The following is a 15,633-nucleotide window of genomic DNA, read 5'->3' as shown; positions in this document are numbered from 1 at the left end:
ATTCCTGAAACTCCAGTTTTGTTTGCTTTCTTATGATTATAATTATGATGACCAATTATTATGAGGGTGTTCAGTTCACAACAGGCACTGTAATGTACTGGGCGCAGTGTGCTCCAGTAATGCTGGCTGCTCTTTTAGGAATGCACACAGTGTAAGGTTTTAGCAATCAAATTAAGTCTCATTGCTCTTATTGATTGTGTTGAGTGAGTTCATACTCACATGTAATTGCAAGTGTTGAACAGATTGCATACATTTAAATGTACAACTGCATATCTGTACATTTGAAATTTACATTTCTGCTGTGACATGTCACAGCTAAATTGTTATTTTTTATAACAATAGGCCTACATGCAAAAAAATCATTTTGAATGAGACATCAAATAAAAAGCCTTTTTACATAGGGTTGCAGACACCAAAATAATTTTTAAAAAAAGAAAAGTTTTTGTTAATGAAAATAAAACATGCCATTTTGAAAAACACATTTGGAGAAAACCTTTAACTGTTGAGAAGCATGGATGGATCAGGGACCAGACAATGGTCCCTGGATGGATGTACTTCAAGCCTTTCTAAAAAAAAAAAAGAGTTAGTTTTTTGGATCAATAGGGCCAACCCTACCGGTACTGGTACATCATGTATTAAAATTAGGTTGATTTTATCCATACGGGGTACATGAAGTAATCAAAAGGATGACAGCAACCCAGTCTCAGTGTCCTGGTACTCTTGGCTTGGAATTTATGTGTCCAAGTAAACAGTCTTTCAATCTACATTGTCAAGAGATTACATGCATTATAATGACATACTTGGAAGGCAGGGTCCCTGCAGGGTTAGACAGTATGTATTGTGAAGCGAAGTTGAGCCTTTGTCATGCCTGGCTCCAGATTTTGACCCATCTTAAGCATGTTATTAGTATCTCTCTTCATCCTTGGATTACCTGTGTATTCATCAGGTCAAAAATACAGTGTACCTGCTATGTTGTGATGTCATTGTACCTGTTGTGAATTATAATGTCATCAATAGATCATATAGATGATCTCAAAAGTAACTGTGCATGCATAACCTGAGTAAACAATGTACATGTGATACATGTGTACAGTTCATATAGGGACACAACTAGTTGATAATGAGCTGTGCTGTACTTGATTAAAGGGAAGATACAACATTTGCAAACATCACAAAATGAAATGATCAAATTACCGCGAAATACCTTACTGGATTGTTAGGGAATGACAGTCTAAAGCATCCTGTAAAATCGTGGCTCCTGGTGTGCTGACATTTTCAAGAAAAATGGTATTTTTTCCAACGCTGGTCGGCCGACCAGCGTTGGAGAGAACTGGCTAATTTTCAAAAATTGCTCCGAATTTTTCATAATTAGTTTTTCCGCATTTTCTTTGCAATTGATTACACACCTGTGAAGAGGTACAAGTCTGCTAGACTGATTCTCTGACCTTACAATTCCCCAAAGTCTATTAATTGCTCTGTTTCATCTTAAGTGGGGTCAGGGAACCAGACTGCAAGAACATGATTGGTTTTCTTGGTTTTTCCAGCATCTACAAGCCCAAACGTGAAAAAAAGTCATTTTAACAATATTTGCTATAACATACTAATCCTCCAAATCCATTTATTTCTGAAAATTGCAGCAAAAGCAAATGTTGTACATTCCCTTTAAGCCATAGAGCAAGGAACAGCTCCTTCACCCATTTTGAGTTGAGTAACCATCTTAGAGTTAGAGGGCATCTTTTGTTATTTTAATTCAGTAACAGTGAATGCACAAACTGTTCACTGAATGCATATTTATCCCAGCAAAACAAATGCATTGCCCTCTAAGATGGCTGCTACACATTAGGTTTATGGACCGGTATGGATCACTAACAGGCTGGGCAGTTTCAAGCACTACTAACACTAACAGCGACTACCGGTACATAGGTTTACATGCAACAACATCAGCTTTTACTTTGTCGTTGTGTGACAAAGAGAGTCTTGTCTTGTATGGAATTTTCCAGAAATTTTTCTGGCCTCATTTAGTTAAAGCTACAGGTTGTTAATTAAATGTAAAGTAAAAGGAGGGGGAAATAGACCCCAACAAATGTTTGGAAATGAACTGGGAAATTAGTTTTAAATTTTTTTTTTTAGTTCAGACAAATATAGTTGCTAAAATGTCCAATTGTAATTTGACCATGTGATAGCATGCAACATAAGTGGAGCATGCAAAAACCAAACACCTCCAATGCTATGAATATGACCAGATTACTGGCATTTTTCATGATTCATTAATTCCTGAGTGCCCTGCCATCTCTCAATATAATTGAATACTGCACATCTGTGCATCATCTGTGGTCAGAGTGTGCCCTCATTTATGATTGTGTGGTCTGCGGTCTGCCCAGTGGGCATTAGGAAGTATCACTGCCCCCTTGATCTCTAGATATTCCCAAGAGGTCTGTCAATCTGGGTGACCCCTAGGACAAGGTCGCTTGCACTATCATTCGGGTGTTTTTAGCCAAGTTTTGAATCGGTAACTGAATTGCCTAAATGTGGGTCAAACTGTTCAAGTGAGCAGTGTTTTTTTATGTGAGCAGGTTGAATAGCTAATTTAGAAGTTGAGATCAAATTAGTTCTATATTCTTACATACCGTACTGGTACTTCTGGTTCAAGAAACATTTCAATACACGAACACATGTTTGTGTTCAATTTATCATCTGCAAATTCTTACTTTACATGTAAATTTACATGCAATTTACATGCAATTTACATAATATTTGGTTTTTAATGTTTTTTTTGTTAAGCCTTTTATGAAATTTTTGAAAATTTTAAAAAGTGTTCATGTACAGGTACAAACATGTAAAAGACCTATTTTATTGTTTTTAAGGTATTAAAACCCCTCTCTTAGTGACGAAATGGAGAGAGAAAATCTGTCAAGCCTGTACAAAAGCTATGGGAGAGGAAGTGGTTTTTTTTTTTGGACAAAAATGACAGTTCTATCAGCATGATCAGTAGGAGGATTTGAATAAACCTTGCTTGCACATTTATTGGTACCGGTGCTTTCTCCGGAATCAAACAAAACGCAACAATGGGTGATTTCGTTTGGATTATTGGTATTCTAAACTGTAATTCAATTCCTTTTCTTTCACTTACGTTCTTGGATTTTGCACACTGATACATGTACGTTACCAACACTGACACCTTTGCTGGCAAATATTTGCAGCATGGTTGCATTCTGGCATGGTAACAGGCCCGCACATACATGTACATTGTATCAACTGGTTCATGAGTCATTCACTCTTCAAACAAGGGTAACCATGGTACCACTAAATCTTCGAAGTGTACATTCTGTTACTATGGAAACTTGATAAATGGGTCTTCGCTACATTATGTATGAATGCTGTATCCTGTTTATGTACACTGCAGTACGGTACATGTTGCAGTGATCAAGCAATAGAGGAAATTGAAGCTGATCGATGTCGATGTACAAAATGATACAACATTTTGTGAATCTGGTATCCACCTCCAATGTACAATGTAGCTCAACAGCTTTTCTGAACCACAACATTAAAATTAGGTTGAATGCAAGCTTGTCAAAAGTGCCTACATGTACCGGGGGGGGGGGGGGTATATCAGTATGTATACCTTTATCCAGGCACTTAGACAAGTATACTGTTGAGTATGATTTCCTGGTTCATTGCGTTATCAGGGCTCATAATTGGTGAACACTGAACGGCACTATTTGCATTGCTGATCCTAAATATAACATGGTAGCCTATTAGCTTGATCATCAAGTTTAGAGAGGTTTACCGTACTTTTATATGGACCACTTCTCATTAGTAGGCCTGACTCATCACAGACTTGAGCTGGAATACATTTGAAAAGATGACACATTTTTAAAAAAACATAAGGTTTATTTTTTAACTTGACTGTATCATAATCCGTGGTGTTGCTAGAGTGGGGATGTGTGCGGTGTCACAACCCCTCTCATTATTCGTTTTTGTCGGCGAAAACATTGCCCCGTCGGCAAAATCGTGTATCCTGTTGGCAAATATGCCGCAATGAATAGCACCACCCATTGTCCGATAGTGTCCAAGATTGTCTGCTTTGAACAGCACCCCAATAAGTCAGCTGATGTTCAGCTCCTCCTCGCTCAGTCAAGCCCCAGCCCCCTCCCCCTGCCCCCCCCCCCTCCCCCAGCCCCCTGCCACCCCCGCCCCCAGCCCCCCTCTCCCTTCCCCTATCCCCATTCCCCCCTCACCCTTCCCCAGCCCCTTCCCTCCCCCTCCCCCTCCCAAAAGGTCTGTCAGGAAATTTGTTGTCGCACCCCCACCATTCTAATTGGTCTGGAGACAAGATCATACCGGTAGATCAGGTGTGTTCATTGCCAAGGCAAGTGCGCTTAAAATTGCAGATGACCATTGTCAATCTATCACTCCCTGCCAAATCTATCATTAATAAAATGTGGGAGGTTTGTTATAAGAAAAATACCCTGGAGCTATGGAAATACAAACAACACATGATGACTCAATCTTTTACCCTACATGTACAGGTAGAGGCTGGAGATGAGTGGAGTGTCTGATGTTAATGGGCCAAGCCAACAGAACTCATTTATAATGACAGTGGACTGGCCCATCCTTCATCCAAAAAAAAAAAAACAGTGGAAAAATAAAATGAAAAAATGGCTAGATATGCACCCAGAGGTGCCCACATCTTTATCCCTGTAAATTTTATGTACCAGTTGCTGTGACTTTTCCTTTTTTGTCCCAAGGATATTTCAACACATTAGGAGAGATTAGTAATCTAGTTGCAGGATTAGTCCCTTAAGCCTTAAATATCCTTGAAATAGCTTTTATGGATTAATTTCACCAGAAAGTGTTATGTTTTAACGAATTTTTAAGGGATAAAGATGTTCATACATGAACATACATGTACCGGTCGGTATAGTGTCCTTGATAGTGTTATCATCCCTATCCCACATTTGTTATCAGGGCAGTTAAAAGTAATGTTAAAGGTGATGCGAGAATGGGAGATGTATGTAGCCCTCAGGAGAAACAAATTCCCGTTGCAATACTGAATAGTGCACTTTTATCAGATACAGGCAACTTTTTCCAAGTCTTATACTTGACATGTTCCTGAACTTGCATAATTTTTGATGGTTTCTTTTAATGTGTGAATGCTCTAAATGTACCGGTACATGTGCATGTTCAGCACAATGATATGAAACATGTACATGTTTACAGTGTGTTGGTATGCATTATACATACTTGGAGTACATGTATGCACAGTGTACTGTTACCTGTACAGTAGTGCTGTGCACTTTCGAATAGTTAAGCGCCTGTATTTGATTATTCAAACTTGGATTTGATGGACTTTTCAAATATTTGAAAAAGTGCCGATCAAGTTTTACATGCACCAGCCTAAATTACATGTGCGGATTGGCAGTTGAATGGGACAGTTTAGAAACTGTATGCGTCTCGCATGCACTGGTTGATATTTGCATGCACTGATCAGGGAATTAAATGGGCTGTCAATCGGGCATGTCGGGATGTGAGTGCGCCTGTTGAAAATTGACAGTGAGCTTACTGAATTATTGAGAACATCATGTGTACTCAATTGCATTTTATTTTATTTTTTCATTTTTTTCCTGACCCCTCCCATTTTCAAATATTTGAATTGAAGTGGATGATCAGATGTTTGAAACAGCCCTACATGTAGCACAATGACATGCTTAACAAGCATTTCAACTTTTTAATTATGACTCTCCCATAAAATTGGCGTTTGATGTGTCATTGTTTAAACTATGTACAATGTACATATATGTCTTTCAGGTTTGTTCTGTTAATCATCTGAGTGACTAATCTACATTGTACAATAATGAGGCACTGAAAAAAATATATCAATTTGCGGCACTTTACGGTAGTTGCATGCGTATCCCCATGTTTCCAAACCGCAAAATTGGATATTGTTCAGTTGTACACAGGGTGTACCCTGTTTTGCGGTACTCAATAATACCTGTAGGGGTGTGCATTTACGGGGGTAGTACAGGAACTGGGTACCCGATTAAAAAAAATGGGTACCCATTTAAAGGAAACCCAACCCAAAAATTCAAATTTAAGAAGTTGCTGTTCAGATTGTTCATAAAGGTTCGTACGATAGGCTAAATACTACTACATGTACATATCTGTGCATCAATACAGCAAGATACAAGTGTGTACAGTGAGCATTATAGCTTAATGGCGTAAACTGCAACTTTTGGGAGCGTCATCGGAATAAAATCTGTTTTGTTTTCTTCATGTGTCCTGTTTCATTTTAAAAATAACCCACAAATAACATTCAGAACCCTTCTTCTTCATTGTCTGAGAAGTTACAAAGTTATATCATGTCGGTTGGGTACCCAGTTTCGATGCACAGCCCTACTCAATAAAAAGCATTGATACAAATACCAGTAAGTATAGTTACCCTCATTACAATATAACTGAGCAAATGCCATTGTGCAATTTGCATTCCTGAAATTAAAAAAAAATACAAAACTGACACACTTTTGGGCTAACTTTTTGTCCAAGTCCTACACATGTAGTGTTGTTCCTTTTTGGGGAATCTTTAGGATAATTGAATACTGCCTGAGGGCTAGGGTTCCCCCATCAATATTCAACAAGAGGATCATTGGACCAAGGCTGGCCCAGACTTTTTGTGTGGGCTCCATGCTTGAACGAAGATTAAACCACAGTGCATTTCTGTGGGGGAGAAGGCATTGACCAGTGAAAGGAAAAACCACAGGGACACAGAGCTGTCACTGTGCCAATTTTGCATATAAACATGTATGTACATGTAGGACACTCCTTTTTTTGGGGGGGGGGGGGGTTTGTGGCTGGGGAAAGTGACAAACATGGCCCAGAGATACTGTACATGATGTAAATAGAGTGCATGATGAATTTTGCAATTTTTGATTATGAAGATAGCTTCTTTTTTGCTGTAAACGTACATACATGCATGTGACGTGGTACATGTGTATTTGTCAAAACCAGGCGGAATTGGGCAGATCCATGAATGGAAAAAAAACGGCTGAAAAATTACATGGGGTGATTTTCAGTGATTTTGGGATTTTTCGAAAAGTGTGATGCTACTGATGTTTAAAGTGTTCTGTAAAAGTTTCAAACTGAAATTTCTTCGACAAACTCTATTTTTTAAAACACTCTTAGAGAGGCATGTCATTTCACAAATGACACTTGCTCAAGATGTTGTTTTTGAAATAACGCAAAATTAACATGACATTTAAAAAAACAAAGCGGCTTTTGAAAGAGCAAGGTCTGAATTTTACTCATATTGTAATGGAACTCAAAATTGACTTCTTTTCCAAAAGTGCCAGATTTTGACATACCATGTCACACATATGTGAATTAAGCTTGAGAAGTTTCATATTTGTCTGAAATGTTTTGAGTCAGAAAACTTTGTACATAAAAGTGTTTTTTTTTAAAGACACATGTTATGAGAGTACTTCAGACGTTACAAAAGCACTCCAAATTGTCTAAACTTCCCACCCACATTCCCACCCACATTCCCAGCAACATATTTGTCATGTACATCATGCGGGCATGCAACTTTTCCTCGGATCCCCTGATGTCCTCGTTTTTTACTTCTCATGAGTGCCATTACAAATTGAAAAATATTGTACAAAGTCTTGTGTGGTTTGGAATTTCCTCGTTTTCCCCCCTTAATTCCCAGTTGCATGTCTGTACATGGACAGCTGCAAATTTAAATCAGTAAGGAATACATTTTAAAGGGAATATACATCATTTGCTTTTGCTGTAATTTTCAGAAATGGATGGAATTGGGGGGTTGGATATATAAAGCAAATATAGTTACAATGACTTTTTGGAGCTTTTGGGTTCGAAAATGCTATAAAAATCAAGAAAAACGATCATTTTCCTGTAGTCTGGTTCCCTGACTCCATATAAGAAGAAACAGAGCAGTTTACATACATTGGGGAATTGTAAGGTCAGGGAACCAGTCTAGCTGGCTCGTACCCGTTCATAGGTTTGTAATCGATTGCAAACAAGTGCAATGGTCAATTGGGGCCAGTATTTGAAAAAAAAGCCAGTTGTTTCCAACGCTGATCGGCCGATCAGCGTTGGAAATTGATACAAAAATACCACTTTTCTTGAAAATGACAGTATACCAGGTGCCATAATTTTACAGGATGCTTTAGACTGTCATTTACCAACATCCTATTAAGGTATTTCGCAAAAACTTGGTAGTTTTATTTTTCGATGTTTGCAAATGTTGTATATTCCCTTTAACAGTGTTAATCATTATGATCATACCTTATTGATTATGTCAAGGTTCTGTCGCCATGTGCATGTATTCAACATTTTTAAAAAAAAATTACCTGATTAGCATGACATAAAATGTGTAGGAGAGCAGACACAATGAACATTTAATGTGTCTGGTGTATCGCATATGTTCATAACATTTTGCCAAGTTGGACTCAATAAATACTGTACATTTGTTTAAAAAAAATCTGTCTTGCATTGTAATTGTGCTATTGTGTCTCTTTCACTTGTAATTTTTATGGTTGAAAAAATGTGTCTTAGCCTGCAGATGTATCAAACAGATAAATTTGTGTTAATGTGTTTAAGGAGTCTACATTTGTACATGTACATTACACGTACATGTGTACGCAAGATCTGTGAGAATATGTCTAGAACTTGTTACATGTAAGTTCAATGTGACTACCGGTTTGTACATGTACTGTTCAAAGCTTTGTTCAAAACTTACATTTTTTTATTCCAGTGAATAAATAAATGTGAATGTGGCCATTTGAACTTTCAAGATGTTGAGGTGACAAATCTGTGTTGGTTGTTATGAACACTGTCATCTCTTGACCTTTTAAAACTGAAGAATGATTGGCCCCATTACTTGACTGGTTTTATACTGCAGCACGCATACAAGTTCCTTTCTCTATGACTGAAGCATGGGGTTAAGTGGCAACTCATAAATTGTTGCTTCAGACCCCCTGCTGTTAAAGAAAATGGCATTGCTTGGTTTTCATTGACGACCCTAACTCAATTAAAATAGAAAGAAAATTTGAACTTCAGAAATGTGCATTCTATGTATTTATTTTCTACATTTCATTAAATTTTATTGAGGTACCGGTAGCTACTGGTATGTGTGCATATATGCAGCCTATACAGAAACATTTAATATTTCTTTTAATAAATCTCTTGGCAAATTGGTCATTGTCTTGGACCTTTCCTTTCGTTAATGTCAACATTTTTCTTTATCCACTTAGAAAATATTGATTTGACCAGTAACAATTTTTGTTGCTTGAACAAGTTGTGCTAGAAAAAGGGGCATGGAAACAAAACTTGTGTACTTTAGACTGGATGACTTGCGATTGACCTGCATGTGTTTGCTCTTACGTGTAAATATCAGATACTTTTTAAATACACTGTATACGTTAAATGCATACCCCGTTTTCATACTTATGAATATCACTAATAATGACAGTGTTTTGTTTGTTTATATTTCCAGATGTGTCATAGTGCTGTACAATCCCAGAAGGAACAAGCAGTCCCACATATTCAGTCATTCCAGGTATTAAAGAAAAAGCATAGCACGTGATTACACCGATTACAGATTATTAAGTAACTTAATTAAAATGCGACATTAACAGAAATTTTGTGAGTTAACCAGAACATGAACACTAGGCTGTCACCATAGTAGTACCGGTACACACATGGTCACTGTGATGACATACATGTACAGCCTTACAGGCAGTTATGACCATACACAGCCAACAAATTCAGGATATCCTCATTGTTTCCGTTTTGATAACTCCAATTTCCTTTTCCTAATTGACAACGTATACATTAGAGTTTTTCATAGCTTACAGTGTACGGGTTTGGTACAGAATGCTTTTGGCTCCAAACTACCTTCAAATTGATTGGTTTTTCTTATAATGACAAATATTTTGCCAGACTTTACATTGTCAATTTATCACAATAGAGCGTGCATTTCTGTTCATGATGTAAAATCCATTAATCTTATTGGTCAGTATTCTTATTCAATCTATTAAGAAGGTGAAAAAACTCTCCTGCTCTAACTTGTTCCTAAAGTTCTTGAAACTTTGCCAGTAAGTTGAGTGATAGCAGTATTGATAATTCACCAGAACATAAAACAATACATGTACCGGTAGGCCTATATTTTTATATGCAGAAATGTTGCACGGGGTGTTATTTTGATTGGAGAGAGCAAATTCACATTACTACAGACAGTATTGCTAGGGACTTAGGAAGCTAACTGTTTTTCTCCCTCCACATTGCTGGGTGGTGGATAGATTGGCTATGAAACAACAAAGGACTAGTACTGTTGGTGCAAGTGTACTGGCACAAGAACAATGTACTGGTTGTACTAATATGTACCGTATAGTAAAAGGCTTTCATGAACATTTCATAAAATTTGTTGTTCCACTTTAAGTCATTTTCATAAAAGTACAATGTTCATGCTTGTACATGTAGCCTAACGTGCCCTCTTTCAACAATGAAGGCAATCCACTGTTTACTTCCAGTGTTTACAGCGTGTCGGCCATCTAGGTATTATTCACTACATGCGCAATGTGTAACGTGCCAATACAAAGAACCCATATTTGCTATGCTCTTTAAAGTTGGTATAACTTTGTTCCCTCAAAGTTTGATGTAAATACATGTACATTATTGTATACATGCATGACAGTATTAGAAGTTAGTGAATGGGCCTTTTTGAAATTGTTCTGTACATGCATACACTTTTTGTTAGTGACAAAATTCTATTAGATACAAAGCCCAACTAGTGTTTAAATGCTCATATACCGGTACATGGTAATGGCTAATGGTTAGGATTTTTAAAGACTTGTTTATCAAAATTAGAATGCTGAGCTTTTCCAGCAAACCTTGACTCTCACCTCTTTTCTCTTACAGAAAAACGATAACAGCTCTTGCCATTTCCGGTGATGGTAAAAATGTTGTTTCTGGAGAGGTGAGTGGAATTAATAATAAAGAAAAACATGAAAATCCCTGTTTTCGAATATTGAAAAAAAAAGAGCTCTTGCCTAAGGATATATGTTGTTTCTTTTTATAACAGATTTTGGAGCTTTGAATTTTGGTTCTTGACAAGTTGGCATCATTTTCTCATGTTGCTAAATTAAAATGCCCTTCTGTGGTAACCAATATTTGGGGTGATTTGTTGCCTTTGTGAAGTGCTTACTTGTTGTTTTGTACAGTTTGCGATGGTATCAAATGCAGATTTTGTCAAATTGAATTTTCATTCTACATGCGGGCATGCAACTTTTCTCGGACCAGCTGATTTCTTTTTTTTTTTACTTCCCATGTGTGTCATTCAAAATAGAAAAACACTGTACAAAGTCTTGGAAAGATTTGAATGTCTTCTTTTTTGTGACTTCCCAGTTGCATGTCTGTACATACAGAGGTGTGTACAAGTAATTATATTTGAGCTAAAATTGAAAATGTTTTCCTCTCATTTTCCCAGTATGGTCACAAGCCAGCCGTGCGTGTCTGGGATGTCGAGGAGAGGACCCAATTGACGGAATTGCACGGGCACAAATTTGGCATCAACTGCGTGGTAAGGGCATTCCATTGATAAACTATCTCCTCAAGTATGCCTGTCTTCTCACTGAATTACAACCTAAAAGGCTCAGGCAAATAAAAAAGACCGTTGAAGTAATAAATCAGTGAACAAACTCAGAATGAATAGTCATTGCTTATTTGGTGCCGCAAACAGTTCACAGGCGGCGACTTTTAATTTGTGGCAAGTTGGGGTTTTATCACTTTGTCCGCATGGTTTACATGCCTCGTCCATTTCCAAGGTGGCATCCGCATCGTCATCATTCGTCAAAAGTAACCCGGCCCTTTTTGTCAGCGCCCAATTGAGTTTGTAGTCAGGCCTCCTCTGATTGCGGCAATTATATTTGATGGTTGAGATGGCAGGGACAGACATGATGGAGTGGGACAGATGTTCCGTCTGGTCGTTGTTTGTACAAGAATCTTCTGGGATATCGATGATGTATAATGTGACTGTCACATCTGGTTATGGAAACCCGCCCGTAACAAGAGCATAATGCAGTCTCTAAAGGATACAGATGTTTCGGATGAAACTCTATATTCGCCTGTTGAGCCCTTGGCATTTATGTAATCGCTACTGTTGTAGTGATTGTACTACATTTAATAATTGATCATTGTACCTGAAATCTCATATTTTTTTACGTTGATGCAGCTGACTTCAAATTTCCCATAAAAGCTAAAATTCATTTTTGCTGGTCCCAGAGGGCCAGCCTAGTGCCCTCTTTGTACATATCTCACAGACTGACTGACTGACTGTCACTTGTGAGCCTGGCAGTGCTGTCGTATAGGATTGCCCCGTAACACCAATGAATTGCCTAGATTTTGGCCCATTGTGTATATTTGATGCATTAAAAGACTTCCAGTGAATAGCCATTGTGAATCATTTCAATAGAAATGTGCCCACTGGGACCAGTTTTACTAAGCTTGCCTTATCTTGTTTTTTCCCCTAATGCAATTCTTCTAGACCACATAAGGCCAAAAAAAAAAAGTCTCCGGGGTCTGGTATGGAGCTTGCCCAAAAAGTGGTGCGGCGACGCGTTTTAAAAAAAAAAATTTACCAGATTTTTTTGCTTCAAATGACAGCTGATGACTGCAAATGGTGCCCGACTAAACTTAGTGCAAATATATGGGAGTCCAGAGAGGCCACATAAAGCTTATTCTCGATCATAACCCCCTCTAAAAACACGTTAAAATTGTGCAGCAGCAGGATTCCAGTCAAACCAGTGAGTTTGGCGGTTTTGAGACATCATCTTTCATTGAAAAAAAAACCTTTTTCATTTTGCCGACGCGCATGGCTATGGCGACGCGCGCGCATACCAGAAACCGGAGACTTTTATTTTTGGTTTAACTGACGAAGAACCAAATCAACACACAGGTGAAAAATACCTCAATCACAAAAAAAAATTACTCAGAAGAAGTGTGTTTGGAAATACAGTCTTACATCCGTCTTAAGAAGATGACCCTATACACCCAAACCCTCCTAGACCCTGCAAAAAATATACCAGGAGAGTTGCAAGATTTGCAGCATTGCGGAAGGTAGAGACAGTGTACTGGTACTGGTGACTCTTGATGTTGAAGTAAAATAATGCGCCGTTTGCTTCCTGCTCAGTGGTGGAATTTTTCAGGATTCTGCAAGGTTCTTTGAACGTTTTTTTTTTAATAATACAGAATTAAGGACCAAGTTGTGGGTTCTTTTTTTTAAACTGTTCTCACAACTTTTTTGGATCTCAACAATAATATTGCTCATCAGGTGTGTGGTCTCCACGAATGAAACAAGTTTGTGTGTATTTGTACCACACTTTCCAGTCATCATAGTAACATTCCTCAATGCCTTTTTTCCATGAGAGCCCTATGGATTCTTAAATTTGATTCTAAAGAAAGCAAGTGTAAAGGCAGTGCATGTAGGATCATTTGCATTTATCCCAAAAGTAACCAACTGATGATTATCAGAACAATTACTTGAATTAAAGGTCCGTCTGTTACTAAGCACCCTGTGAAAGTGTTCCATCTGACTCACTTTCATTTAGAAGGAGTCAAGAAATGTACTGTACCGGTAGGTGATTTCAAATGATCAGTTAATGGTCTGATTTTTGGAATCAAAAGTGCCATACAAAATCTTGTTTCATGATCAAAAGGTTGTGCACGATTTTTCACTGCTTTCTCAAAAGTTGTAATATCCACTGAGCTGCAGCCTCAACAGGTTAGGTTTTAAATGTTCTTTTTGGATTTGAGTGGTGTTATTATTGGAAACAGACAAAATGCATGAAAAGCAAAGCTAAACAGGTACAACCAAATGCACCTGTGATTGACCCATGGGATGCGGACCCACGAGATGCCTCATAAGCATAGAGAGCACTGGGGACTCATTGAGTTGTCTGGTCTGATTGACAAGGTTTGGCCGTGATGACACACACACCATGGATGACATGATACCAGCCTCTAACCACATGTGTGTATGTGTAGCACTGATTCACTGACAAATGAGACTGAATAGGATACATGATCATTGTCATGTGGGGAACATGTGAGAATGACACAGATTTCCTGTCATGATACATCTATTTCACATTTGTGAACATGGTAGGGGGATTAGACTGTATTTCTTTCATCATTTGCAGCAAGACTTTTGCTGATGAAACAGGAATGTATGTTAAATCGTGGGGCATTTCACATCACGGGTGGCCAGTTTTACAAAGAAGAACTTTGAAAAAAAAAACAAAGGCAAAAAAACCTGCCACCCCCACCCACCCCACCCCCCACCAGAAAACAACCACCAAAACCCCCCAATCAGACGACATCAACCAAAGCAAATTTTTGACTCCGTCCATTTTATTACTATTTGCCTCCTCACTGTTTGATGAGAATTAATTGTGAAGGAATTCTGGTAAAAATTACACATAAAGATATAGTCCATCATTTGTAATTTGTGCATTTTGTTCGTTTGAAGCAACAAAAGTGTTCAAAATCTAATGAAGGATGCTGAGCAACTAACCTGATGAAGTTTCAGCTCAGCTTCAGCTGTATATTCCGAGAAAAACAGCATTCTAGGATCTCAATTTCAAATCAAAAGTTGCTGAATCATGTTTTGAATTGGGCCTGAATTCAGCGTCCGAGATGCGTTCTCACTGAGCCGATTGCAGCTACGTGATGTCGCAACAGCGTGCGTGTGTGTCGTGCCAATGCTTGCGCGCGCTTCACCGAATAACAAAACGAACTACTAATTTAAATTTTCCTACGGTGCGTCTTAAGACGCACCGTTGGAAAGGACTTCTTTCTTTGATTACTTCAAAATGACAGCTTGCCAGAAAGAATAATTTCACAGGGAGTTTAGTCCCCTTACTATCTTTCAACCAGTATGTTTTTCAACAATAATTACGCAAGTTACTTTTCGGATGGCTGCAAATGATGGACTATAGCTTTAAATTTTTCTGAATGCTCTTTGGTAATTTCTTGTATTTGTTATCACTTCTATGTTTATATACATGTATACATGTACATGCTCTTTTAATGCTGTTACTGCTCTTTACTCTTTAGAAAGTTCTACAGTTTTTTAAATTAGATTTTAATTTGCTGACCAGCAAAGTTATCATGGGGTCAGTAGGAAGTCCCCACAATTCGGTCCTAATTTCCCTAACAATGAAAAAAATTTGTCACAACACAGTCTCTGCTTACACTCATACGAACAAAAATCAAAATTCTGAAATGTTGTTTTGTATTGATTACGTTCATGCAGGCATTTTCACCCAACCTGAAGTATGTGGTATCGGTGGGGGAGCAGCATGACATGGTCGTCAATGTGTGGAATTGGAAGGACGGCAGCAAGCTGGCCGCTGGCAAAATATCTGTCAAGGTACATCTTAACTCTAGCAGTCACGTTTCTTTAACTATCTTTTGAACGTGTGACATTGTGTTAGTGATGGGCAGTATGGCTGTCTAATTTGAAGGTTGGAGATGCTGACTTCCTTTGCTGTGCTTGATTTTTCATGTTGGGGCATTTACCTAATATTTATCTTACTCATGTGCACTCATGGCCCTTGC

The 15,633-nt window shown here is 38.1% G+C and overlaps 1 protein-coding gene across 3 annotated transcripts in view; it reads left to right on the top strand.

The window, feature by feature from the left end:
- Positions 1-15,633, top strand: part of LOC119743414 (mitogen-activated protein kinase-binding protein 1-like) — a 57,763-nt gene that overhangs the window by 9,415 nt on the left and 32,715 nt on the right. For all 3 annotated transcript variants that reach the window (XM_038219809.1, XM_038219810.1, XM_038219808.1), the window contains exons 4-7: positions 9,512-9,574; positions 10,936-10,993; positions 11,504-11,596; positions 15,329-15,445. In XM_038219809.1, coding sequence (XP_038075737.1) covers positions 9,512-9,574; positions 10,936-10,993; positions 11,504-11,596; positions 15,329-15,445 — 331 coding nt within the window. The remainder of the gene's footprint in view (positions 1-9,511; positions 9,575-10,935; positions 10,994-11,503; positions 11,597-15,328; positions 15,446-15,633) is intronic.

Source organism: Patiria miniata, unplaced genomic scaffold, assembly GCF_015706575.1.
Source record: "Patiria miniata isolate m_02_andy unplaced genomic scaffold, ASM1570657v1 HiC_scaffold_6, whole genome shotgun sequence".
In the NCBI taxonomy this organism is placed as follows: domain Eukaryota; kingdom Metazoa; phylum Echinodermata; class Asteroidea; order Valvatida; family Asterinidae; genus Patiria; species Patiria miniata.
Note: the sequence above shows the minus strand (reverse complement) of the source record. Positions and strands in the feature narration are given on the sequence as shown.